This window comes from Chelonoidis abingdonii, chromosome 1 (genome assembly GCF_003597395.2).
Source record: "Chelonoidis abingdonii isolate Lonesome George chromosome 1, CheloAbing_2.0, whole genome shotgun sequence".
NCBI lineage: Eukaryota > Metazoa > Chordata > Testudines > Testudinidae > Chelonoidis > Chelonoidis abingdonii.
Genome location: NC_133769.1, coordinates 357,928,115 through 357,953,839, shown reverse-complemented (window position 1 = coordinate 357,953,839; position 25,725 = coordinate 357,928,115). Strand labels below are relative to the sequence as shown.

The 25,725-nt window shown below is 42.0% G+C and overlaps 1 protein-coding gene across 7 annotated transcripts in view; it reads right to left on the bottom strand.

The window, feature by feature from the left end:
• TENM4 (teneurin transmembrane protein 4) overlaps positions 1 to 25,725 on the bottom strand; it is a 971,473-nt gene that overhangs the window by 318,983 nt on the left and 626,765 nt on the right. Inside the window, exon 5 of one of the 7 annotated variants that reach the window (XM_075061790.1) lies at positions 21,760 to 21,969. The exons of the other annotated variants lie outside the window; for them this stretch is intronic. Coding sequence (XP_074917891.1) covers positions 21,760 to 21,969 — 210 coding nt within the window. The remainder of the gene's footprint in view (positions 1 to 21,759; positions 21,970 to 25,725) is intronic. 7 annotated transcript variants of the gene reach the window in all.

Below are 25,725 nucleotides of genomic sequence, written 5' to 3'. Positions count from 1 at the left end.
TCTTTTTTTCCCTCTGGCGGGAAGAACAAACAAACAGTTGCCTTCCTAGTCAAAGCAATGTTATTCTTTGGCTGGCTGGCATGAGTTCCAGCACACAGGGCGGTCAACTCCTTTGGATTTCATCCAGAAAGATGAATAAACCACTTTGGCAGTAACTGCGGCTTCGTCCAGGCTGTTTCCAGCTTTCCTTTTCAATTTATGGCACTTTAATGCCACAGGAAGTGGACCAGGTCAATTTGAAACTCAAATGTATTTGAAACAAAACATGTTTCTATGTTCTTAGATCTCTCCTACTATCATAACCCTTCTTCCGTCCTTTTTTATTTCTGTGGAGAAAGAGGTTTATTGGCCAGAAGCTTGGCTTCTGCAAAAAGCTGCATTCCACAATTGTGGGCTATTTTCTGCAAATGGACAATGGTGAAAGCAGAAATCACAGATGCTCATCTTCCTTTTCTTTTCTCTTATTTCCTGCCTTTTACTGGGAACATTTTCAGTGGAGAGGCATTTTCCTGAAATTAAAAAACTCATAGCTCTGTAGATGTGCAGTTGGCCAGCATAAGGACTTAGACTTGAACAAGGTTCAGGCTGCAAAGCACAGGAAATCTCACAACATAAGACAAACTGTGGTTCAATAAGTGTGGCTGCTAGATAGATAGATTGAAACCCCAGGAATGAACAGTAAGACACCCTCTAGGCTCTACTCTCTGGCAGAATAATACCAGAGGTAGAATTCCACTTTATAAACGTGGGGGTTGAGTTTCTTCTGAAAAGAGTAGCAGATGTGAATGTAAACCTTGGGAAACTGTATTAAGCATTGAGTTTCAGTGTTCAGGTTATTTTCTTCTCTTTCCTTTCCTCCCCTCATTTTTCGCTCCATTAAAATTCCACCCTAGAAATCATAGACAAAATGAATGAACAAACATGCATTGTTCAGTATCAAAATCCATTGGAACTCATGTGGACACTGATAATGTGGAAGTGGAACTTGAGCTGCGATAGCAGAAACCACTTGGGCAGTTCAGTGAGGGAATGCCATAATGACAGATTAAGTACATCACTAATCCATGTGTTGTGTTTCTGCTGCACAGGTGTGTTCAGGGATTATCTTTCTGACATGCAAGTCACTTATGCCAATCTTTAAGGATCCTTTCTTTTTCTTTTGGTTCCCTGATCTACCAGAAATAAACTCCTCATTGGGACTCCTCATTGTTATTACAGATAATTCACGCAACTGACTTTAGCTCTGAAAGAAACCCCTGTTCCCATTCAGCCATTTTCAACTGGTGGAATCAGACTGGGGAAATGGTCAGTTAAAAGCACGATCTGGGCTGATAACATCAAATGTACTGTGACCCCTCTTTGTTTATACTTAAATCAGTTTGACTGAAGCACCATCTATATGTCTCTGACTGTTCTGGGAGAGGGAATGGTCTAGTGGTTGGAAACAGGGGGAATGGTCTTATGGGCAGATAAATTTTATTCTTGGTTCTGTCACAGAACGCCTGTGTGACCTAAGGCCTAGCCACCTAGATGTTCTGTGCCTCGGTTTCCCCCTTTGTAAAATGGGGATAATACTGATCTGATTCACAGAGGTGTCAAGAGGCGTAATCAATGTTTGCTAATTACTTTGAGATCCTAGAAGGAAAGGAGCAACAGAAATATTACTATTATTAAAAAGCAGGTACATGGAACAAGTTTCTGGAGAGATCTGTTGGTCATACAACAGATCTTACCCAACTTTGTAAAGAACTACATAAGTGCCAAGAACTGCTGATATTTTGACCTCACTAATGTGACAGAAGAATGGGTGGTCTGGTAGTCTGAGCAAATTTTGGCTGGAAGTGATTACCCTTTGAGCCCACCACTTGTTTCACGTTTCGTTTATGCAGCGGAAGCATGACAAGGCAATACTGCAAAGATGCCTCTAAGTTAGTATACACTATGCTGACCCTAATGTCTTCTCTTACTTGCTACCTCTTTGTATTGATCCTAATCATTTTTTCTTTAAAAAAAATAGTATCAAATGAACAAAACAATGGAATTTCATGTTGACCCTGAGCCTTCATCCTTTTTGATCCTTCTTCCTCTAAGTATTGACACCACACATGGAACACTATCATCCCACACTGATCTGCAATAGTAGAAATGCTTAGAAAAACAATGTAATTGAAAGAGCAATAAAAATGATCAAGCAGTACGTTATGAGGAAAGAACAAATGAAGAAAATTTGTATAATTTGGATAAGGAACTACCCAGTGGAGTGGGGGCTTGGTAATTTCATACAAGAACTTGCATCCTTCAAACTTGAGGGTGGAAAATAGCTTGGGTGGTACAAGTAGGAGTAAATAGACAAGTCTTTAAAAAGCAGATCAACTATCATGGAAAACATCTGAGCTATATTAAGTTGTGGCACAGGCCCTCAAGGGAAGCGGTAGAAGTCCTATTGTTTAAAACTAGACTTCACAAAACTCTTGCAAAATCTATTATGTGAGAAGCAATCTTGCATTGGTAGGGTGACAAAAGACTCCCTGGTAATGCTTTGGTGCTAAGGGAAGAATTAAGGTCCAAGAGTCAGCTTTAACCCTGCACTTGAAAATAAGATGATCTAGATTTGCCAAGATAAGCAACTCCATAGCCCACATCAATGCCACAACCCTCACACGGGCACGAATCACCATGCATCGATTAATGCAAGAGGGTTAATGCTGAATTTCTTATACAATGCTCTGTGTTCCCTCATGCTGCCACAACACCTCAACCAGATTTGCAGCTATAACTAAATCATCTGATTCACACCGCTTCTGTGCTGTGCTTCTTTCATTACCACCTAACGTTATCAAAATCACTGATTTTGTAGTTGTTAGCTTTACCTATGAAGCACTCCAAGGTCTTGGAGTACCATACCTGCCCCTGGAAATTTCCACTACATGCATCTGACGAAGTGGGTATTCACCCACGAAAGCTCATGCTCCAAAACGTCTGTTAGTCTATAAGGTGCCACAGGATTCTCTGCTGCTTTTATTTATTAGATCTCCCATCCACCATCATAGCTGTCATGCTAATGAGGGATGTGTTGCCATCTTATCTTTTTGAACTATGTCACAAAACTCAATTCTCCACTTGTGTGGGAGGAGCTAAAGTCCAAGTCCTGGGCTGCCATGGCTGAATGATTTGTAATAATACATATAATGATACAGAGCCTAATACCAGCAAAACACACACTGACAATAATAAGTAACATGCATATAAGAGACACAGGATTATATATAGCACCTATCATCTGATAATTCCACGATGCTTTACAACACTAACGTAATAAATCTCACATTTCCTGTGAGGTAAGTTATTACAATACATCCATTTTAAAGATGGGGAAACTGAAGTGATGAGAAGTTAAGTGGTTTGCTCATGGCTGAATGAGGAATAGTGTCCGGGACAGAAATAGATCCCAGGTCTGTGGGATGCTGGAATGACAAAACAAAGCTCACAACAAGCCCAGAAAGAACAGGATATTCTGAGTAAATAAGTGCTAGCTGTCTGCAGTCGGCAACCCAGCTAGATTGCATAAGGGTGGATAAGCCAACAGGGTGACACAAGTACCACAGTGTTTCGTCTACTTAATGAGCCTATCCCCTATACCCTTGCCATATCTCATAGGGTCTCCAGTTTAATTTCCAGGCACTTCCACTCTCCTGAGGGGCTACAGACTAGGAACTATATGAAGTAGTCACCAAGTCCCAGCTCCACTTTCTTACACTGAGTAGTACCTTATCCGTAGAAATACTATTGACTGAGCAACACACAACGTGAATCGTTCTCAACCTTTCCAGACTACTGTAGTCCTCTCAGGAATCTGATTTGTTTCACCTCACTTAAAATTTCAGGGTTTGGCTTCAGCCCCACGCAACGGGGCTCAGGCTTTGACTTTCTGCCCTGGGCCCCAGCGAGTCTAACATTGGACCCAGCGACCCCATTAAAATAAACTCACCCACAGTTTGAGAACCACTGATAAAGTATATAGAGCAGTATAGACAAGTCTGTATGAAATTTTAGTTTGTACTAACTTCATTAGTGCTTTTTATGTTGCCTGTTGTATAAACAGACAAATATCTAGATGAGTTGATGTATCCCCTGGAAGACTCATAGACTTTAAGGTCAGAAGGGACCATTATGATCATCTAGTCTGACCTCCTGCACAACGCAAGCCACATAATCTCACCCATCCACTCCTGTAACAAACCCCTAACCTATGTCTGAGTTATTGAAGTCCTCAAATTGTGGTTTGAAGAGCTCAAGCTGCAGAGAATCCTCCGCAAGTGACCCGTGCTCCATGCTGCAGAGGAAGGCAAAAAACCTCCAAGGCCTCTGCCAATCTGCCCTGGAGGAAAATTCTTCCCGACCCCAATATGGCGATCAGTTAAACCCTGAGCATGTGGGCAAGACTCACCAGCCAGCACCCCAGGAAAGAATTCTCTGTAGTAACTCAGATCCCACCCATCTAACATCCCATCACAGACCACTGGGCATATTACCTGCTAATAATCAAAGATCAATTGCCAAAAATTAGGGCTATCCCATCATACCATCCCCTCCATAAACTTATCAAGCTTAGTCTTGAAGCCAGATATGTCTTTTGCCCCCACTACTCCCCTTGGAAGGCTGTTCCAGAACTTCACTCCTCTAATGGTTAGAAACCTTCATCTAATTTCAAGTCTAAACTTCCTAGTGTCCAGTTTATATCCATTTGTTCTTGTGTCCACATTGGTACTAAGCTTAAATAATTCCTCTCTGATATTTATCCCTCTGATATATTTATAAAGAGCAATCATATCCCCCCTCAGCCTTCTTTTGGTTAGGCTAAACAAGCCAAGCTCTTTGAGTCTCCTTTCATAAGACAGGTTTTCCATTCCTCGGATCATCCTAGTAGCCCTTCTCTGAACCTGTTCCAGTTTGAATTCATCCTTCTTAAACATGGGAGACCAGAACTGCACACAGTATTCCAGATGAGGTCTCACCAGTGCCTTGTATAACGGTACTAACACCTCCTTATCTTTGCTGGAAATACCTTGCCTGATGCATCCTAAACTGCATTAGCTTTTTTTAACGGCCATATCACATTGGCGGCTCATAGTCATCCTGTGATCAACCAATACTCCGAGGTCCTTCTCCTCCTCTGTTACTTCCAACTGATGTGTCCCCAATTTATAACTAAAATTCTTGTTATTAATCCCTAAATGCATGACCTTGCACTTTTCACTATTAAATTTCATCCTATTACTATTACTCCAGTTTACAAGGTCATCCAGATCTTCCTGTATGATATCCCGGTCCTTCTCTGTGTTAGCAATATCTCCCAGCTTTGTGTCATCCGCAAACTTTATTAGCACATTCCCGCTTTTTGTGCCAAGGTCGGTAATAAAAAGATTAAATAAGATTGGTCCCAAAACTGATCCTTGAAGAACTCCACTAGTAACCTCCTTCCAGCCTGACAGTTCACCTTTCAGTACGACCCGTTGTAGTCTCCCCTTTAACCAGTTCCTTATCCACCCCTGTGTATCCCCAGGGGTACACATACCCATGGTTGAGAACCACTGCTCAGCGTGAGGAAAGGCAGCAGAATCAGGATTAAATGCTTCAAGTAAGATGGAGTCTCCTGGTTTCAATGTTGCTTATCAGTTAATTGTTGTATAACCCCATCAGAGCTTACAGTACTTTGGTATGTTTTGTAAACAAGAATGCAATGTATTAAATGCCTGGCTTACATCAGTTACATCAGCCTCATGATTTAGATTGGTTCTTTTGTGTTACAGTTCTCTGCTTTTTAGTAAGTTTCATTATAAAAGAGGCAGAAGAGAAAATATCCCCCATGAATCGCCACAAAGGACCTAATGGTGATATTAGAACAGGGATGCCCAAACTTTGTGACATTGAGGGCTACCTCAAGAATGTCAGGGACTGAGGGCCACCCCTATTTTAAACATGAATCCATTTTTTAAATCGTTAGTAAGAATCCATGAGCTACATCTTGGGCACGCCTCCATCAGAGTACAGTGCATGCATAATAACAATGTGTTTTCATCCAAAGAGTGCAAAGATCGCTAACTTTGCAACAATGGTTACCTGTTAGTCTCATTTTACAGATGGGCAACCCAGTCAAAAAGCAGTTAGGGGACTTGCCTCAGGTCACAAAGCAAACTGGGAATAGCACCTGTGTCTCCTGATTCATATTCCCATGCTTTAACCATTACAATATGTTGTGGATTTCAAATCAATGCCAATCATAAGAACATAAAAACATAACAACAGTCATACTGGGTCAGACCAAAGCTCCATCCAGCCCAGTGTCCTGCCTACCGACAGTGGCCAATGCCAGTTGCTCCAGAGGGAGTGAACCTAACAGGTAATGATCAAGTGATCTCTCTCCTGCCATCCATCTCCACCCTCTGACAAACAGAGATTAGGGACACCATTCTTTACCCATCCTGGCTAATAGCCATTAATGGACTTAACCTCCATGAATTTATCTAGTTCTTTTTTACCTCCTGTTATAGTACTAGCCTTCACAACCTCCTCAGGCAAGGAGTTCCACAGGTTGACTGTGCGCTGCGTGAAGAACTTCCTTTTATTTGTTTTAAACCTGCATAGACTGTTGGTCCTTTATTAATTAAGACTGAGATGATCACAAGACGTCTTCCAATTTTCTCTCGCTCTGGCCATCCTTTGCCATGCTTGTCCATATCTCCTTGTTAGGAAATCATCCCACCTCTTTGGAGGCCGACCGCGTGGCCATTTCAGTTCTCGAAGATACCACTCAGATATAGCTGCAGTCCATCTTTTGTCACTGAGTTGGGCCACATGTCTCACCCACCGCATTTTGCTGAGCCTGCTTTCAACAACATCTTGCATTCCAGTCTGCTGCCTAATTATTTCATTGGGGATGTGATCGTGGAGCGAAATGCCCAAAAACGTTCGTTCCATTGCCCTCTGTGTGACAGACGGTTGATGTTCTTCAGTCTTTGTCAGCGACCATGTTTCGCTGTCATACAGCATTGCTGGAAACACGGTCGAGTTAAAAAGATTCGCACGAGTTGTTTTGCTGATCTTTCCTTGGAGGATGTCCCTGATGTCGTTGAATGCACACCATTCTGTGCGACAGTTTGCCTTTCTGATCATGGCGCATGTCCACTTCCTGGCCCAAATAAACTTATTTGTCAATCTCTTGGATCTGCTCTCCTCCAAGAGTTATTTGGGTTCTTGGCAGAACATCCGATCTCATATTTCGTTTTCGACTGGTTCATTTTTAATCCGACTTGACTACTTTTTGTGTTCAGTTCTTTAAGCATTCTCTCAAGCTGGACTGTATTTTCGGCTATGAACACTATAGCATCTGCGAAGCTGAGATGGTTTAGCCGCTCGCTGTGGATATTAATCCTGCCTTTCAGGTCTGCTTGTCGAAAGACCAATTCAGGACAGGCTGTGAATAATTTTGGTGAAACTCTATCTCCTTGTTTCACACCTTTCTCGATGGGGATTTGGGGGGGAGTATCGAACAGCGATATAACTGTGCTGCAGACAGAGTTCGTTTCTTTTAATAATGTGATCTATTTTGCACTGAGGCCCTATTCCGAAAGAACTTCAAGAACGGCGTTAGTCTCCACGCTACCAAACGCCTTCTCATAGTCCATGAAGGCAATACACAAAAGGAACTTGTATTCCCTTGAACACTCTAGTAGATGGTTTAGAGTGAAGATGTGGTCTACCGTGCTGTAACTTCTTTGAAAACCGGCCTGCTCTCTAGGTTGCTGTTCATTGTTTAAACCTGCTGCCCATTAAATTCATTTGGTGGCCCCTACTTCTTATATTATGGGAACAAGTATATAACTTTTCCTTATTCACTTTCTCCATGCCACTCATAATTTTATATACCTCTATTATATCCCCCCTTAGTATCCTCTTTTCCAAGCTGAAAAGTCCTAGCCTCTTTAATCTCTCCTCATATGAGACCTGTTCCAAATCCCTAATCATTTTAGTTGTCCTTTTCTGAACTTCTTCTAATGCTAGTATATCTTTTTTGAGATGAGGAGACCACATCTGCATGCAGTATTCAACATGTCCAGGAAGGGGTGTGGCAGAAAGAGATCTAGGGGTCATAGTGGACCACAAGCTAAATATGAGGCAACAGTGTGATACTGTTGCAAAAAAAGCAAACGTGATTCTGGGATGCATTAACAGGTGTGTTGTAAACAAGACATGAGAAGTCATTCTTCCGCTCTACTCTGCGCTGGTTAGGCCTCAACTGGAGTATTGTGTCCAGTTCTGGGCACCGCATTTCAAGAAAGATGTGGAGAAATTGGAGAGGGTCCAGAGAAGAGCAACAAGAATGATTAAAGGTCTTGAGAACATGACCTATGAAGGAAGGCTGAAAGAATTGGGTTTATTTAGTTTGGAAAAGAGAAGACTGAGAGGGGACATGATAGCAGTTTTCAGGTATCTGAAAGGGTGTCATCAGGAGGAGGGAGAAAACTTGTTCACCTTAGCCTCTAATGATAGAACAAGAAGCAATGGGCTTAAACTGCAGCAAGGGAGATTTAGGTTGGACATTAGGAAAAAGTTCCTAACTGTCAGGGTGGTTGGACACTGCAATAAATTGCCTAGGGAGGTTGTGGAATCTCCATCTCTGGAGATATTTAAGAGTAGGTTAGATAAATTTCTATCAGGGATGGTCTAGACAGTATTTGGTCCTGCCATGAGGGCAGAGGACTGGACTCCATGACCTCTCGAGGTCCCTTCCAGTCCTAGAGTCTATGAATCTATGTGGGCATATCATGGATCAATAGTCAAAGAGACAATACCAATTCATTCAGAGGCATTTAGGGTCTTTGGTGTAATTACAGATGATGGAAATTAAAAACCAATAAACAAAAACCCTGCTAACCCTTCAAACATTTTACAAACTGTAAGACAAATGTTTGCTTACATGATGCATGTAAACTTATGCTTGCAGTCCTCAAAGGCTTAACCCAAGTGACATTTAAGGAACCGTGACAATCTATCGTATAACTCCTTCCTAGATTAAAGATATCTTTTGTGCCATGCATAGGGACTATGAACTTGGTCCTGCTGTCATATACATGGGTGACTATTGCCCTGTCTCTTGACAAAAACTACCACAGTCCTTGCACCCAGGCACACATAGTAAGTAACTTTAAGAGATACAATGTGGTTCCCATGGGTATACCTAGGAGTATCACTGTGCTCACGTCAGTGTTCCGAAAATGATCCTCCAAACACTCTGCACCGTAAGAGCCATTTTTAAAAAAAAAGTTTCAAAAAAAGTTTCCGTCTTCCCCTCCTCTCCTCCACAAACCCCCCTGTGAAGTTTCATCCTTGATATGTAAAGATATCCCTGTTTTATTTGGGGATTTCTTAACTGGAGACAGCCACATGAGGGTCTTCAAGCAGAAGGTTGAGATTAATAGTGTGTCATAATACATATGGCAAACGATAGTGCAAACCACAGAAAATAATAGAAAGGAGGAGAAGATACATCCCCTGAGGCTGGGAAGTTATTGGATGTTTAGTTCTACGGAACAAGTAGTTTGCCAGGAAAGCTATTCCTGGCTTCCTCTCTTACAAATCAATCAGTGTCCTACAACAGCTAGCAAATTTCAGTTTATAAATAAAAGTTCAAAGGCCTCAGAGTCATTTTAAAATGGAGGCTTATGCCTTGAAAACAACTAATGGAGGAAGGTATCAAAAACTTTGAATTCCTTCTCAACCGGAGATCAATTTCACTATAAAAACATGATGTAGCTGTGAGTGCAGAGTCACCACACTCCTCACAGTATTTTATAATACTTTGCCATTCTATAGTGGCTTTTATTTGAAGGTCTCAAAGAGTTTTATGATGACTCTGCCAGCTGCAGAGAACACACAACCCAATGGGAGTTGAGAACACACAGCACCTCCCAGGAGACCCTTAACCCATTCAGGTTTAGACTTAGACATGTTAAATAAAACAGTAATATTTGGTACTTGTATAGATGTCTTCCCCCAAGAATCTGGAAACATTTACAAAAACAATAACCTAGACTCTTAAGGGCCGTGATTGGGAGTAAAGAGACATGGAGTCTGATTCTCCTCTCATTCTGACTGATGTATACCAGAAGTAGCTTCAATGATGTTAACTGAGTTATACTGCTGTAAAAGGAGTGTGAGAAGAGAATCAAGCCCATGGATTATGTTTCCAGTCCTGCAACTGACTTGCCATGTTCTCATTGTACAGATGAAGAAACTGAGGTACAGATTGTTCAAGGGAAGTGACTTGCCTGAGATCACACAGAAAGTTTTGTGGCACAGCCAGATATGGATCTCAGATGACTTGTGACCCCCAGTGCTTTTCACCAAGCACCACAGAACACTCCTCTTTATTGCCCTTCTGCAGCTGTTCAGAGAAGGACTTTCAATGAGATCTATTCTACTTTGAGCCATGTTTCGTGTTAGTCAGGAGTCTCCCAGCAATGAACATGACCTGATGTTGGTCAAAACACTGGTGATCCTGTGGTGATTAAGTAACAAATGGGCAATACATTAATATTTCATTTTCTTTAATACCGTAGAGATTAATTCAGTCTTCGGAGTGAGATTTTATTGAGCATTTAACTGTTACACGTTCAAATAAATGAAGCAGTTTTTGAATATAGACAAATATCAAAGCCAAAATACTGCCATTTTTCTTTGTGCTGATATTTTAAGCCATCAAATAGGGTTGGGTTTTTTTTTTCAGTTTTGTAAAAATATTTTTTTCTTCTGAGATGAGACCCTACACAGCTTGTCAAGTTTCAACCCACAATGAATTTTTACTGCAGATATAAACCTGTGAAAGCAGAGATTTTTAATGAAAATGCTGACATAACTTTAACTATACCACTGCTGCTGTAATGCTCAGATTACTAGGAATATTTCTGCTGCCAATTCAGTTTAACAAATCTGAATAAATAAAATTTGTTCCAGTTGTGTTTCCTCTGAGTGGGACTCCATCGTGTACACGTTTCAATCTGGCTTGTGTTTAAAAAAAAAAAAAAAAAAAAAAAAAGAAACAACCACCCCACTCCTCTGTAAATTTACTTACACAGACATATGGTTTTATCACAGCTACAGTGCTACAAATCTGCTTTAACGGTTTCAGTGTGTTTCTTTACTATCTGGATAGATCTCATTTTACTGCTCCCCTACATTGAATGTGACAGTCATAACTTTGTTCTTATTCTATTAGTGATGTTTAGTATCAGCAGGAAAACAATCTTCCTTTCATTCAGCATTCAGGTTGTTCACTCTGGACCAAACCCTCCTCTTGTTGATGACACGCTGACTTCAATGGGGTCAGGATTTCACCCTCGCTACAATAGGGGTCCTGATCCAAAGGCTCATGAAGTCAACCAAAAGTCTCTCACTGACTTCAGTGAGATTTGGATCAGGCCATAGAGCATATGACTTGAGTGTGTTGCCTCTTATTTTTGGCTCATAAGCCAAACAACTGCCAGTTTTGAACAAGTCATCTCATTATACAAACTTAACACTCAGGACAACCTTAAGCAAAAGCAAGGCAAGCGGCCACTTAGGGCTTCATGTCCTAGAAAAGCTCTGCAGCTCACAAGCTAGCCTTGTCCGAATCATTCTCCGTTGGTAGCAGGCGTGGAATGGGAGGAAAAACTCAACAGGACAGGCTCTATCCCCCCCTCTACCTTTGGTAGGGGGGCACTGGAGAAGGAAAGAACTCATGATCTGATCCTCCCCATTCCTGGCAGTTTACAGCCCTTCTCTTGATTGAAGGAAGAAGGGTCTTATGGTAAAGACAAATGACTGGGAATCAAGAGACTTTACTTCTCTGAAACTTATTTACTGAGCAACTTTTAGCAGATCACTGAGGCCGAACATTTTCAGATGTGTCTACCAATCTGGGGTGCCTTCAGTGAAGTAACTGAGCAATGGAGATGTTCAGTAACACTAGTAATCAAGCCCCAACTGCCTCGGCTGAAGTGCTCAAAATTAGTGACTATAGTTAGACAAAATATTTTGAATGGGGTGGGGCAAAACCACTCTTTTTCTACATCAACTTTTTGTGGCAAAAATATTTTGAAAAATGTCACGTTTTAATTTCTTTTATTTAAAATGTTTATTGAAATTTAAAAAAACAATTGTATTTAATTTTTTAAATAAAATGTTTGGAAACAAAACCTAGCATGTGACTAAGCTGACCAAAAATAATTATTAAAATATATTTCTTATTTCAAAAATGGAAAATCATAAATTTAAAAAAATGATAGAAAACATTTTTCACAACAAATAAAAATTAAAACTGTAAAGAAAATTATTCAAACATTTGTGTAGGTTTGGGGTTTTTTTTGTTTGTTTTTTTACCAGCTCCCTTCATGATGCTTTAAAAAGTGCTGGCTTCCTGTTCCTCACTATCCCATCTTATAAGATCATGAATCATGTCTACTTCACAGGGATGCTGGGAGACTAATTTAAATATACATTTCTAAAGGGCACTAAGATCTTTTGATGTAAGCTGCTATATAGCATTCACTTTATTTTGAATACATGTAATGCAGTAGAAAACACTGGAATATCAGGATATAGTGCCTGTGTACTCACTGTGAGGACAGAGAATGGACTCTACATTTGTAAGTCTTTTTTGGGAGGGGAAATCTAGTTTTTACGTGAAAGAAGATTTAATATAATATGGATTTATTATTAATAATTAGATTGCAAAATATAAATTACTATTTACATTATCAAACTCTTCAAAAGTTCTCTCATTCTCATGCAAATCCCTCAACGTTGACTACTTCTGAGAGTCTCGCAAAGTACAATTATTTTTTACATCCTTTAATTATTCCTTTATTTTGGGTTCCACACTGAATGTTATTTTCTTTGTGACTATCTTTTAAACCATGATTCTGTGAACACTTAAGGACATGATTAAAAAGATGGGTGTTTGACTTCAATGGAACATGCTTAAATTTAAGCACACATCTCTATCTGCAAATTCAGAGACGCAAGGCCTGATTCAAAACAGACTGAAATCAATAGGAGTCTTTCAGTTGTCTTCAGTGGGCTTTGGATCAGTACTGTGGGGCAAGGACCGTCCGTATATTTGTCATTAGCACAGCACCAAACACACTGATGAATCTAAACATATAATGAAAAATAATGATAATAATCACAGATGCATCTGAAGCGGAGATCTCCTTGCAGCAGAGAATCTGCAGTATTTCTGTTTGGAAAGTGCCCTACACGTCTTGGGTGCTAAAAGAAAAATAATAAATAAATAATATAATAATGATAATAAAAGACTTTTCTGTCTTTAACTAATATGATCCCCAGGAAGAGTTTCTCAGCTGGCATAAATTGGCTTCACTGACTTCAATAAAGCTACATCACTTTGCACCAGCAGAGGATCTGAGAAGCCATGAGTGAGGTTGAAATGAATTACTTCTTTAGCTTGCATGTGTGAGTTACTTGGGTGGCTGGCTGGCTGCAGCAGGGGCTAAGGCTATATGTTTGAGGGAACAGGGGAGAGGGAATGCGAAGGTAAATTAGAGATGGAAACAAGTTCTTGTCTACACTGTCAAGTTTCTGTGAAGTAAAGCAGCTTTGAGCGGTGTAACTCCTGAGGTGTACACACTGCCAAGCCACTTAGTGCGCAGAAACTGTGCAGTTGCAGAGCTGTAAAAAAAACCCACCCTGACGAGAGGCGTACACCTTTCTGGGCCAGGGTTACAGCGCTACAGTGCCCGTGTAGACACCCTGGTCGATTACAGTGCTGTGATTGGCCTCCAGGAGGTGTCCCACAATGCCTGTTCTCTCCTCTCTGGTTATCAGTCTGAACTCTACTGCCCTGCCCTCAGGTGACCAGCCATGAGCCCCACCCTTCAAATTCCTTTGAAAATTCCAAGTCCCCTTCCTGTTTGCTCAGTGATGTGTGTAGTGGTCTCAGTACATCTTTCCAGGTGGCCATGCCTGCTCCACGCAGCAGGCAATCCCCAGCTGCTGGACCTCATCAGCATTTGGCGTGAGCAGGCTGTCCAGTCCCAGCTGCACTCCAGCTATAGAAATTATGATACCTACAGACAGTTTTAATGATGCATGACAGAAAGGGGCCATGACTGGGACACAATGCAATGCAGGGTCAAAGTGAAGGAGCTCTGGAACTCCTACCACAAGGTGCAAGAGGCAAACCACTGCTCCGGTGTTGCACCCACGAGCTGCCAGTTCTATGAACAGCTGGACATGATACTCGGTGGCAACTCCGCTTTCATTGCGAAGGCCACTGTAGATACTTCGGTGGCTCACGTGCCAGTCGAGAGTGGACTGAGCCAGGAGGAGGAAATCTTGGATGAGGATGGGTGGGGGAGGGCACAGGCAGAGGATGACTCAGAGGCCAGAGATGCATGTAGCCAAGAGCTCTTCTCTGCCGCGCAGGAGACTAGCCAGTCACAGCTGTCAGAGCTTGGCAAAGCACAAACAGGAGAGGAGGCCCCTAGTAAGTGGCTTTGATTTTGGGAATCGCTGGTGTGAGTGGTTGGAGGCAGGAGGGTTGCAGAAAGCAGGCTTGTGTCTATATGATGCGCGTACCACCACATGTCTAGTCTGAATGGCAGAACAGGGTGACTTTCTGCGTGATGTCATGATGCATTGCGCAGCTGAAAACCAAGAATTGAAGGAGTGGCGAGACAGTGAGAAGAGGGACCGAAAGGAGAATATGGCGCACCAGAATGAAGCCACAGAGCGGCTCTTAAACGTTATGGAACGCCAAGCAGACATGCTCCAGGCAATACTAGCACTGCAAACTGAGCACCTCCGTGCCTGCCCTCCCCTGCAGCCACTGTCGCAAAACTCTTTCCCATAAGCCCCCCAGACACCAACACACTCTTATTAAACTCCTGGCTCCAGTCTGTACCCGCTGCATTCCACTCCTGCCCCGTCACAATCCAGCATTGCAGCCTCTCAATACCTACTGCACTCAACACCCATCCCTTTGCAGTTTAGCCCTGCTGAACTACAGTACCCGCTGCATTGTACTCTTGAGAACAAGGTTGCCTATGATACCTGGACAAAGAAATCTTTAGCCGTCCCAGTATCCCACCTCCTACTGGGACCCTTCCTTCCCTCATCCTCCACAGTGCTGATGTGTTTTTTTGTTTGCCTCTCTCCCCCGGCTGTTGTTTTTTAATCAAAAGATTGTTTTGGTTTGAAAGCAATCTTTATTCAATTAACTGAAAGCAAACCGAGCCCTGCAAAGCAACAGGAAATTTTCTTAAACCTTCCTAGTGCATCATCTGCACCAATCACAGTCACCTCCTAGCATTACAAGCACTGCACTTCCGAGCATAGCAACAAATATTAGTGGATTTCAGCTTCAAATTTCTGCCTCAAGGCATCCCTGATCCTTATGGCCCCACGCTGCGCATGTCTAATAGCCCCGGGCTCTGGCTGTTCAAATTCAGCCTCCAGATGCTGAGCCTCAGAGATCCACTCCTGAGTGAATCTTTCACCCTTTCCTTCACAAATATTATGGAGCATACAGCACCCAGCTATAAGCATAGGAATATTGTCATCAGCCAGGTCCAGCCTCCCATATAGGCACCCCGGCGGGCCTTTAAACAACCAAAAGCACACTCAACAGTCATTCTGCACTTGCTCAGCCTGTTGTTGAACCGCTCTTTGCTGCTGTCAAGCTGCCACGTGTATGGCTTCATAAGCCACAGCATTAAGGGGTAGGCAGGATCGCAGGATCACAATGGGCATTTCGACTTCCTTTCCGGTGATCTTCTGGTCTGGGAAGAAAGTTCCTGCTTGCAGCTTCTTGAACAGGCCAGTGTTCCCAAAAGACGAGTGCATCATGCACCTTTCAGGACCAGCCTTCATTAATGTCTTGCCATGAGGGCAGGGGACTGGACTCGATGACCTCTCAACATCCCTTCCAGTCCTAGAATCTATGAATCTGTGAATGTCCGTGAAACGCCCACAGTGATCCACAAGCATCTGGAGAACCATAGAGAAATATCCCTTCCGATTAATGTACTTGGTGGCTAGGTGGTCTGGTGCCAGAATTGGAATATGCATGCCAGCTATCGCCCCTCCACAGTTAGGGAAGCCCATTTGTGCAAAACCATCCACAATGTCACACGCGTTGCCCAGAGTCTTTAGGCTCAGGATACGATTAATGGCCCTGCACACTCCCGTCAACACGCGTCCAGCAGTCAACTTTGCAACTCCGAACTGGTTAGCAACCGATCGGTAGCAGACTGGAGTAGTCAGCTTCCACAGTGGAATCGCCACATGCTTCTCCAGCGACAGGGCAGCTCTCATTCTCGTGTCCTAGTGCTGCAGGGCTGGGGCGAGCTCATCACACAGTCCCATGAATGTGGCTTTCCTCATGTGAATGTTCTGGAGCCACTACTCATCATAATGGACATGCATGACAATGTGACTTCACCACTCAATCTTTGCTTTCCAAGCCCCAAAGTGGCGTTCCACTGTTATCAGCACGTCCATGATTGCCACAAGCAATCTTGTGTTGTAGCTACAGAGTGGCGAGATCAATTTTGAACTCCTCTTGCCTTTGTAGTTTAAGGAATAACTCCACTGCCACTTGTGGCATGTTAGTGAGAGTGAGCAGCATACTGATCAACCCAGTGCAGGATCCATTCCTGCAGACTAAAAGAGGCAGAGCGCACAGTACACAAGCATTTGAAAGATGGTGCCAAATGTGGGTGGAAGGGCAGGGATTTCTGGGATGTGAAGTAATGCATCACAGGGCATTGGAGCAGGAACCAGGATGCCCCGCACCCTCCTCCGACTTCCCACAACTCTTAACAGCAGAAGAGAAAGAGCTGCTCTGTGGAATAGCTGCCCAAAGTGCACCACTCAGAATACTCCTGCAAGTGTGAACACGCTATTGCGCAGGCAACTGACAGTGTGAACACACAACAGCGGTTTCCCTTCAGCGCTCTATGAGCTGCGCTGTAACTCTGCCAGTGTAGAGGTACCCGAAGGGTTAAGCTGAGTGAACTCTTCACACTGCACTTAGGCCCAGGAAAGGCAAGTGGCTGGGAGGAATGGGAAAACAAAGCCCTGTGGCAACATGTGAATCCACTCTGGTCTCTATTCCCACAGTTCAAAGTGACCAAAGGGTAGGCTGTAGGAAAGTGTTATTGCTGTGAAGTGACCCAGCATCTTGCTTAGACAGAAGAATCAGAAAGGGGGAGGAAATTAATCTTAAGTAAAACTGAGGGACCTACAGGAACTGAGACAGCTGGTGAGGGGAAGAGCATCGGTTTTCTTGTAATTGTCTATAGAGAAAAAAAACATTTTTGCCATTGATTTGAAGGAGAGGAGGCTTGTAGAGCCTGATCCAGATTCCACTGAAGTCAATGGAAAGAGTCCCACTGATTTCAACTGGAGCTGCCCCAGTCCCTCAGTCTCTGACCCTAAAAGACTTAACGTTATGTACTTAACCTATGGACAGTCTCATTGACTTCAATGATTGCAAAATTTTGCTGAGGGAGGGACTGTGTTGTCTATGCCTTGCACAGCACTGCATGCAGTGTTGGCATTAAAGGTATAACAACGTTGTGCCAGAGTGAATCCTACCCTTAGCTTTTCTAGGACTTTTCTATGACTCTTTTACATTCACCTTGCGTGACATAGGCAAACGGTGTGATGTCGCTATTCATGAAGTAATGTCCTCACCGACAGCAAATGAAACAAGACTGGTACAAAGGAGTGGGCAGCAAGGACAAGCAGCATTGCAAACAGTAATGTACTAAAGGCTTAATAGTCAGGAAGTATTCAAAAAGACATTTGGATCCAGATTTTCAAAAGTGGCCTCTAAGGCCCTGATCCTGTAAATTATTCCAACAAATGGACTTCTGAGCCTGCACAGCACCCCAATGACTTCACGGGGGGCTCTCTACAGGCACACAGACCCATGTGGGGTACCTTTCAGGATCGGGGCCTAATTCTGGATAACCATATTTAGGCCCCTTCTGTTTTCGTTGACTTCCACTGGAATAGTACATGTTCTGTCCCATGATCTCTAAAGCTTAGCACCCAGACAGTGAGAGGCTCAAAATCAGAGGTGACTTTAAAAAATGTGGGCCTCCATCTTAGTTCCTGGACAGATGTGGCAGGTTATGCAGATGTTTTTGACTTGTATCCTCATTTGTCCTTCCTATCTGCCTATATGGCTTTATATACCTCATAAAAACAAAAAACCTAAAGATATCTAAAGATGTCCAGTGGTTAGGGAGTTGAAACACTCAGCTTTAATTCCCTGCTCTGGAACAAACTTCCTGTGTAACCTTGGGCAAGTCACTTAGGTCCAGATTTTTAAAGCTATTTAGACATTACTGCACTTGGCAATATAATGCCTAACTGATTTACGAGCCTAAATCTCATGAGATCGAGAATCCTAAACCAGTTAGGTGTTGCAATGATGAGCACAGCAAACCCTAAATCTGGGCCTTAGTTTCTTTGTACCTCTGTTCCCCATTATCTGTAAAGTGGGGATAACAGCATTTCCCTCCTCACAGTGGTGCTGTGAAGATAAACAGATTAAAGATTACAAGGGCTTCAGCTACTATAGTTATGGGGGCCATAAAAGTACCACAGATAGACAAATTTCTGACTATGGTATTATCTCATAATGTTCCTCTTTGCTTGTTAGGCAGCATGTCGGTGTAGTTGATTTTTCTTAGATTGTCATAAAAGTATTTGAGATACCTTAAAGGGGCCTGATTTTCAGGATGTGCTGCCCACCCAATACTATCCAAAAATCAGGACCTTTTATGGTCTCTCAAGTTGGGCACCCAAAAACTGAGGCACCTAAAATCACCAGTCACTTTGGAAAATATGGTTCAAAAGATCGTAGAAATCTGGGAGTTCGCACGAATAAGAAGAAAAGTGATTTTGATTCTGAAAATTCCTTCTGTTATTAAAATGTTTATTAACAACAGAGATATGGGGTTACACTTTGATTTTAATTAGAAAAGATGGGTTTCCAATACATGGAGCACAAAAATAAAATGTTGAAGAAAGAAAATCTGTGGGTCTTTACCTACTACTTTAGTTCTTCAATATTAATTTGAAATTTTAGTTGAATATTTTCCCAAAAATACTACTACATTAGAACCTTTTTCGATGAAGCGGAACTCAGAAAAAGAAGTCTAATGTATCTTCAAAAATATCTTTTGTTCCACGTGCATTATATTTGCAATTTACATGGAGATTTGGAACAGCAGCTCCACGGGTGTTACTTACTTTGGATGGACTCCTCTAAAACTGAGTTTACACAGCTGTGGAAAGAAAACCTAGCAGGGCTCAATTAAAAAGTGCAACACAAATCCTTAGGCAGGCATTCCCAGGCAGCCCTGTTGAGACAGCCACTATACAGAGAATGAGTGCTCTAACTGTATTAAACTTAGTCCTAACCAAAATAAGCTTTTACTAATTTTCCCTATTTAGGGGACATAAGGAGCTGCCTTTGTCATTTAAGTCTACGCTGACTAAGCCTCACAGAAACAGAACTTTAAGGAAGCAAGGCAATTAAATCCAATAAGAGAGGTCAGAAGAGCCTTAGCATTTTAGACATGATGGACTTGTATGGTCTGTGCTTCTCATTCAGGTAAACTCCCAGATTATGGGTTGACAGGCTGCATAATAAGTCAATGAGGCTTTCAAAGGTCACCTTTGTTTTTTGCTGATAGCAGAGTGATGGTGACATCGTAGCAGGTCACAAATGTGCTGTATTTACCTGCACCTCTCATTACTGAACAACTCGACTCAGCACGCAAATGAGACCCCAGACACACTGTCTCTGTATGGGACATATTTATTACCAACCTGCAGAATTTTACACACAAAGAAGGCCCTGGGGAATGTAAAGCCTCGACAAACTGATGCAAGCAGAGAAGGAGTATAAATAAGCAGACAGCTGAAGAGACTAAAGTCTCACTAACTCACCAACACATCAATAATACAATAATGTCATCAACTCACTACAGACTCTGAACAATGCTTTTTCTGTTGTTCAGTTAATTAGTAAAAGAAGAGATTAAGGGGTTTAATCTCTCCCTCTCTCTACCTGGAGAGGGTGTCGAGACCGATAGATGGACAGAGAGACAGAATATAAGAATTACCGAGGATGTTAGTTTGGGCAGCTTTTGTCTCCAACCACCATTCACTGCGTTACTGTGAACACTAAAGGGTCATCCACAGCACTCCAAACTTGACTACACCAGTGACAGAAGGGAGGTAGGAGGATATGAATTTTAAGCAGTTTCCTGAATGAATGCACCACTGTATTTCCCCCCTGTTCTCCTTAGGATGACAATTCATGGAAGATAACCTTTTCCACTGAAAAGCCCTGAAGGAAAGTTAGTTTTTACCATAGCAAATGCAAGAAAGAGAAGAAAGAGGAAGCTGAGAAGGGGAGGAATTAATTCAATGTCAAACTTTTCCCTTTCCTTTGAAATAACACCATACTAGGAAACCTTCTTAAAAGCTCAATTGAAATGGGGCTAAGTTGTTACCAGATGCTGTAAACCTCTCTCACCTTTTTTTTTTTTTTTTTTGGTAGACGTCTGTGAATGGCTTCACCTCCATAAATCAGACCTTCCTGCAATTATCACTCTGGCTGGATAGCAGTGGGCTGACTTGCCATTGTTGTTTCACGGCTGGTATCTGCACTACATCAGGTTGCACTGTCCTTGATGAATTTAACATTGCTTTATCAATGAGCTTTGTTTCCCTTTTTACAAGTCATTGTCTTTAGGATGCAAGTTGTAAAGCAAATCGTTTTATTTCCTTTGCATTCCTTTACTTATCTCAGTGGGAGCCACCCAGGAAAGGGATCCCACTAAAAGGATGAGGATTTAGTACCTAGTGGGATAGGGTCCTGTTGCTGCTTTTGTATGTTGCCCTTAGGATATTTATCCAGGCTACCTATAGAAATTTGGATCCATAACCTATTTCTGGCCTGTGCGTGTGAAAGTAACGTGCTCATGTCACTTGTCACAACTCATATTTGGGTTAAAACACGCAGGCTGAGGCTTTAGAAGTTAGTTTTTACATCTGTACTCTCATAATGCAGCCACTGAGATTTTCTCGCATCTGTACCAATCTGAGAGTAGAAGGCCCAGCGAAACCATAAAAGCAGACCCAGTGAAAAGCTTCTCATAAACTTGAAGTCCTTCAGGACACAATCCCCTCATCTGTTTACAATTCAATCAAAGTAAACATTTTATAAAGCCTGAATACTATCTGATCTCTGAACTGGTCATCTGAAAGGAAACGTTCCTGACATCCATGCACTGAACTTACACAGAAAGTTGTACAGACTGCCTGACATGCTGTCCCGCAGCAAAAACACTAACGTGTGAAGTTGGGTGACATTTCAGCAGGGCTGCCTCAGCCACAAGCAGCATTTCAGAGCTGGGCTCAGGTGCTGTCTCAGGGTAGGTGATTTGTTCTCACCAGCACAACAATGCTTCCTTTAGTGGGACACAATTCCGCAGGAAACACAAGGAGTTTAAAGCAACACACATAGTGGCTGTAAAACTGAAGCAGAAAGTCAAACACATGGTGAATTATTATTTAAAGTCCAGGAGACAAACCAAACCTGCATCCTACAGGCCCACACACAACTTGTACAACAAGCAAGCAGTAAAGTAGGTAGAGAGAATAACTCACCATTGGCAGGTACACAGAGGTTTCCAGAGCCACTTTTAACTAAGAATGAATTAGGGACAAACTCTTCCTCAGAGTCAGAGTCCTGGGTTGGCTGGGCCACATCATTGCCTAGCAACCTTCTCTGGCTCTCATTGGCCGCAGGGGGAGGGGGAGGGGAAGGGGACTGCTCAATAGGGGTTGATGAAGCAGATGAACAATGCAAAGGAGGACCTGTGAACCACAAACACAAACACAGACAGAAAAATAAAAATTTAAGGCACACAAGGAAAATCAACAGAAAACATGCACAGTAGGGTGGGGGGGGACTTTCAAAAACAGGACATACTGCACATATTTATTAACGTATCTGTGTAAATATGCACGGTGTGTGAATTTACACAGTGCATATGCATCTCTCACTCTCTCTATATATATATACACACACACACACTTAAATATTAATATGTTGTACAGTGTGCTTCTTATAAAGCCTGTAATTTCCAATCTAATATAGAATGTGTGTCTAATGAAATGCACACTATCAACAAATTTAAGCACCAAATTTAGCCTTTTTTTAAGTCTTACTACATTTATCACTAGATATGCTTTTGTGATTTCTTAAAAATTATTCAGAACAGTTCTTGATTTGGATGTAATCATTCCTCTGTACTGTTTATAACCCAAAGCGCCCTTACTCACATGAGTAAAGGGGGACAGGACAGACTCAAACGCTGCAGTGATGCGCTAGTGCATGTCAGCACACCAATGAAATTGACTAGCAACAGGCTAGACTACAAGTAAATCCAGACAGTATAATTTCATGAAGTCAAGAGAGAGGCAGTATAATAAGTAGTATTTATATCAGGCCACTCCTGACTCAGGAAAAGCTCCTACTGACCTCAAAAGAAGTTAGACTGGGCCCGAAGTGAGCATTTAGGCCCCAGTTCTGCAAACACACGGCAAAGAGTTTGCAGGATCTGGATTTTAATACTTAATGACAGCAAAAGTATTTCAAGCAGATTTTCAAACAAAACTATCAAATACAAAATCCCAAGTGACTAAAAGAAAGGCTATTGTATTTATTCAAGCCTGATGTCTGAATATGTGCAGTACATCACTAAAAACAGAGGGAATATAAACACAAACATATAATAAGTTAAAATACAGGACAATGCATTTAACACTGAACTTTTTCATTGAAACACTTCATATGAAAGTAATAATGATAAATCTGTCACATTTTCCAGTTACTGAAAAATCATCATGAAAATTACTCAGTGCTGAAAAATCAGCATGGAAACTCTGTCAAACTTTCTAAAAAAATGTTTTTAAAAAGCTTTACTTGATTAAACATAATGTTTGCAGTGTTGCTATAGCTGTATTGGTACTAGAATATTAGAGAGACAAGGTGGGTGAGGCAATATCTTTTATTGGACCAACTTCTGTTAGTGAAAGAGACCAGCTTTTGAGCTACGCAGAGCTCTGCTTCAGATCTGAGAAAGGTACTCAGAGTGTCACAGCTAAATACAAGGTGAAACAGATTGTTTAGCATAAGTACTGTAGTTAACACATTCTAAAGGACTTTTCAATATGAAGTTGCCTGTTAACACCCCTGCAGGACCAAAAAGGGGGGTTAGTGGGTTACAGATTGTTGTCATAAGCCATAAATCCATGATTTTTAGTGAATAGCAAAGTTATGAATTTAAGCTCCCAAACTCATCTTTTAAAAGTGCTGTGCAAGTTTCCTTTGAGGACAAGGACTGAGAAGTCAGATACGGAGTGATCCTTTTGTGAAAGTGTTCTTTTTCGGTTCGAGTTCATTTGAGAGTATAATGATTCTCTGGTCTGACCCAGGTAACACTAATATGCCTCCCTCTCCTCACTGTGCCTAGGTCAGGCAGCGCACGTTGAACAAATCATCATACAATATATTTAGAGCTCAACAAGACTGACCAGTAGGCATAATGATCTGAAAAGAAGTCCTAAATTCAAAATGTCAACATTTTTGTCAGTTTATGTCAGATGGTTTATGTTATATATATATATATATATACACACACACACACACACACATAACATTATACTATACACACGCACGCACACACAATACATATACTGCAGTTCATTAGATTTTATTTTCTCTGATACTGAAAGATTGGTTAGTGAAATGAACAACGTGGGGAACCCCCCATTGACAACACTGATTTTAATCGTCTGCCCCCTTACAGCTTTCACACTAAACTTTCCACAGACTTTAATGGGAGTTATACGTGCCTTAAGCAGTACATGATCAGACCTTTGATATGAACCGTTCGACTGAAATAATTCAGCAATTTGCAGGTTACTGGCACATATTGCTGTGTCCTGGAAAACCCCATCTTATGAATATGGGTGCAACAGAGGATTCTACAAGCTACAGGATGACAATGTGTACCAGTCATTTACACTCATAGCTGCATGACTGTTATACAGGGCATATAACCACTTCATATTACACATATCAACGATTGTTATGTATAGAAGTCAAACATACCTGACAGCCTCATCAAGGAGAATTATCTACATTTTCATGGATGGATAAAAAGCCAAAAACTAAAATTTGATCAGTAATACAAATATATAAATAATCTAACAAAAATAAAGCAAGAAGGAAATCCAAGATATAAGGGTAAATCCTGCTCACTTTCTCACCCAAGTAATCCCATTAAAGCCAGTGGGATTACATGCCTGAGTAAAGCGAGCAGGATTTGGCCCATGTGCTTTCATTCTGGCAGCCAGAGCAAAATTTCTAATTGATTGGTACAAAACGAATCCACAGCAACACTGGGTTGCTATGGAACCTGAGCATGTAGGCAAGTGTGTCTGCAACATATGCTATTTCTCCCTCAAAAAATGATAAAACAGAAGGACTAGATAACCATTCATTATGCACATTCTTGCGATTTGGACACTAACAGAAAAATAAAACCATATTCCATCTATGGGCCCTTTGCACCAATTTATAACAATCCCATATATCCTCTTGTATTGAATAGTCAAATTATGCTCTTTGGATTGGAGGCAGAATAATATAATTTGAATAGATCTGTATGAACGGTACGTTACTCTCTCTGGGTCAGAGTGCTGTAGTGCAATGCCATGCCTCAAGGAGGCATGCAGGGATGGCACCTCTGCCTCAGAGGGTTTGTCAGGAAGTGAGTAACTTGGGGCATTCGCACATGAAGTGTTATTTCCAGCTTCAGGAGACATATCTCCTGATTGAGCTACTGTGCTATGAACAGTTCCTGTCTAAGACGGTAGGTATGTATTCAAGGTGGCTAGCCTCTCCCGCTGCAGTGCTGTGCTGCTATTTCTAGCACACTCGCTCGATCGGAGCTGGCGTGGAGATATCTCCTTGAACTGAGAGTTACAACTCTAGCTCCAAGTATAGACAAATCCTTAGCAAAGCATTCTGACAAGTACAGGAAGTAATGAGGACATTAAAACTCATTGATCTAATAGGGTGACCAGATGAGAGACATGAAATATAGGGACGTGGGGGGTGGTGTTTGCCGGCAGAGCAAAAAAACCCAAGAGCCAGAGATGGAGGGGGGGAAACAAAAAAACCAAGAGCTGACAGAGCATAGGAAAAATTGGTGGGGGCTGAGCACTCACCAGCAGCTCCATGCCTCTCCCCTCTTCTCGCAACCATAGACTCATAGACTCATAGGTCAGAAGGGACCAATATGATCATCTAGTTTGACCTCCTGCACAAAGCAGGCCACAGAACCCTACCCATCTACTTCTGTAACATCCCCTAACCTATGTCCAAGTTATTGAAGTCTTAAAATTGTGGTTTGAAGACCTCAAGCTGCAGAGCAAGTCCACCAGCAAGCGACCCATGCCCCACACTGCAGAGGAAGGCGAAAAACCTCCAGGGCCTCTGCCAATTTGCCCTGGAGGAAAATTCCTTCCCGACCCCAAATATGGTGATCAGCTAAACCCTGA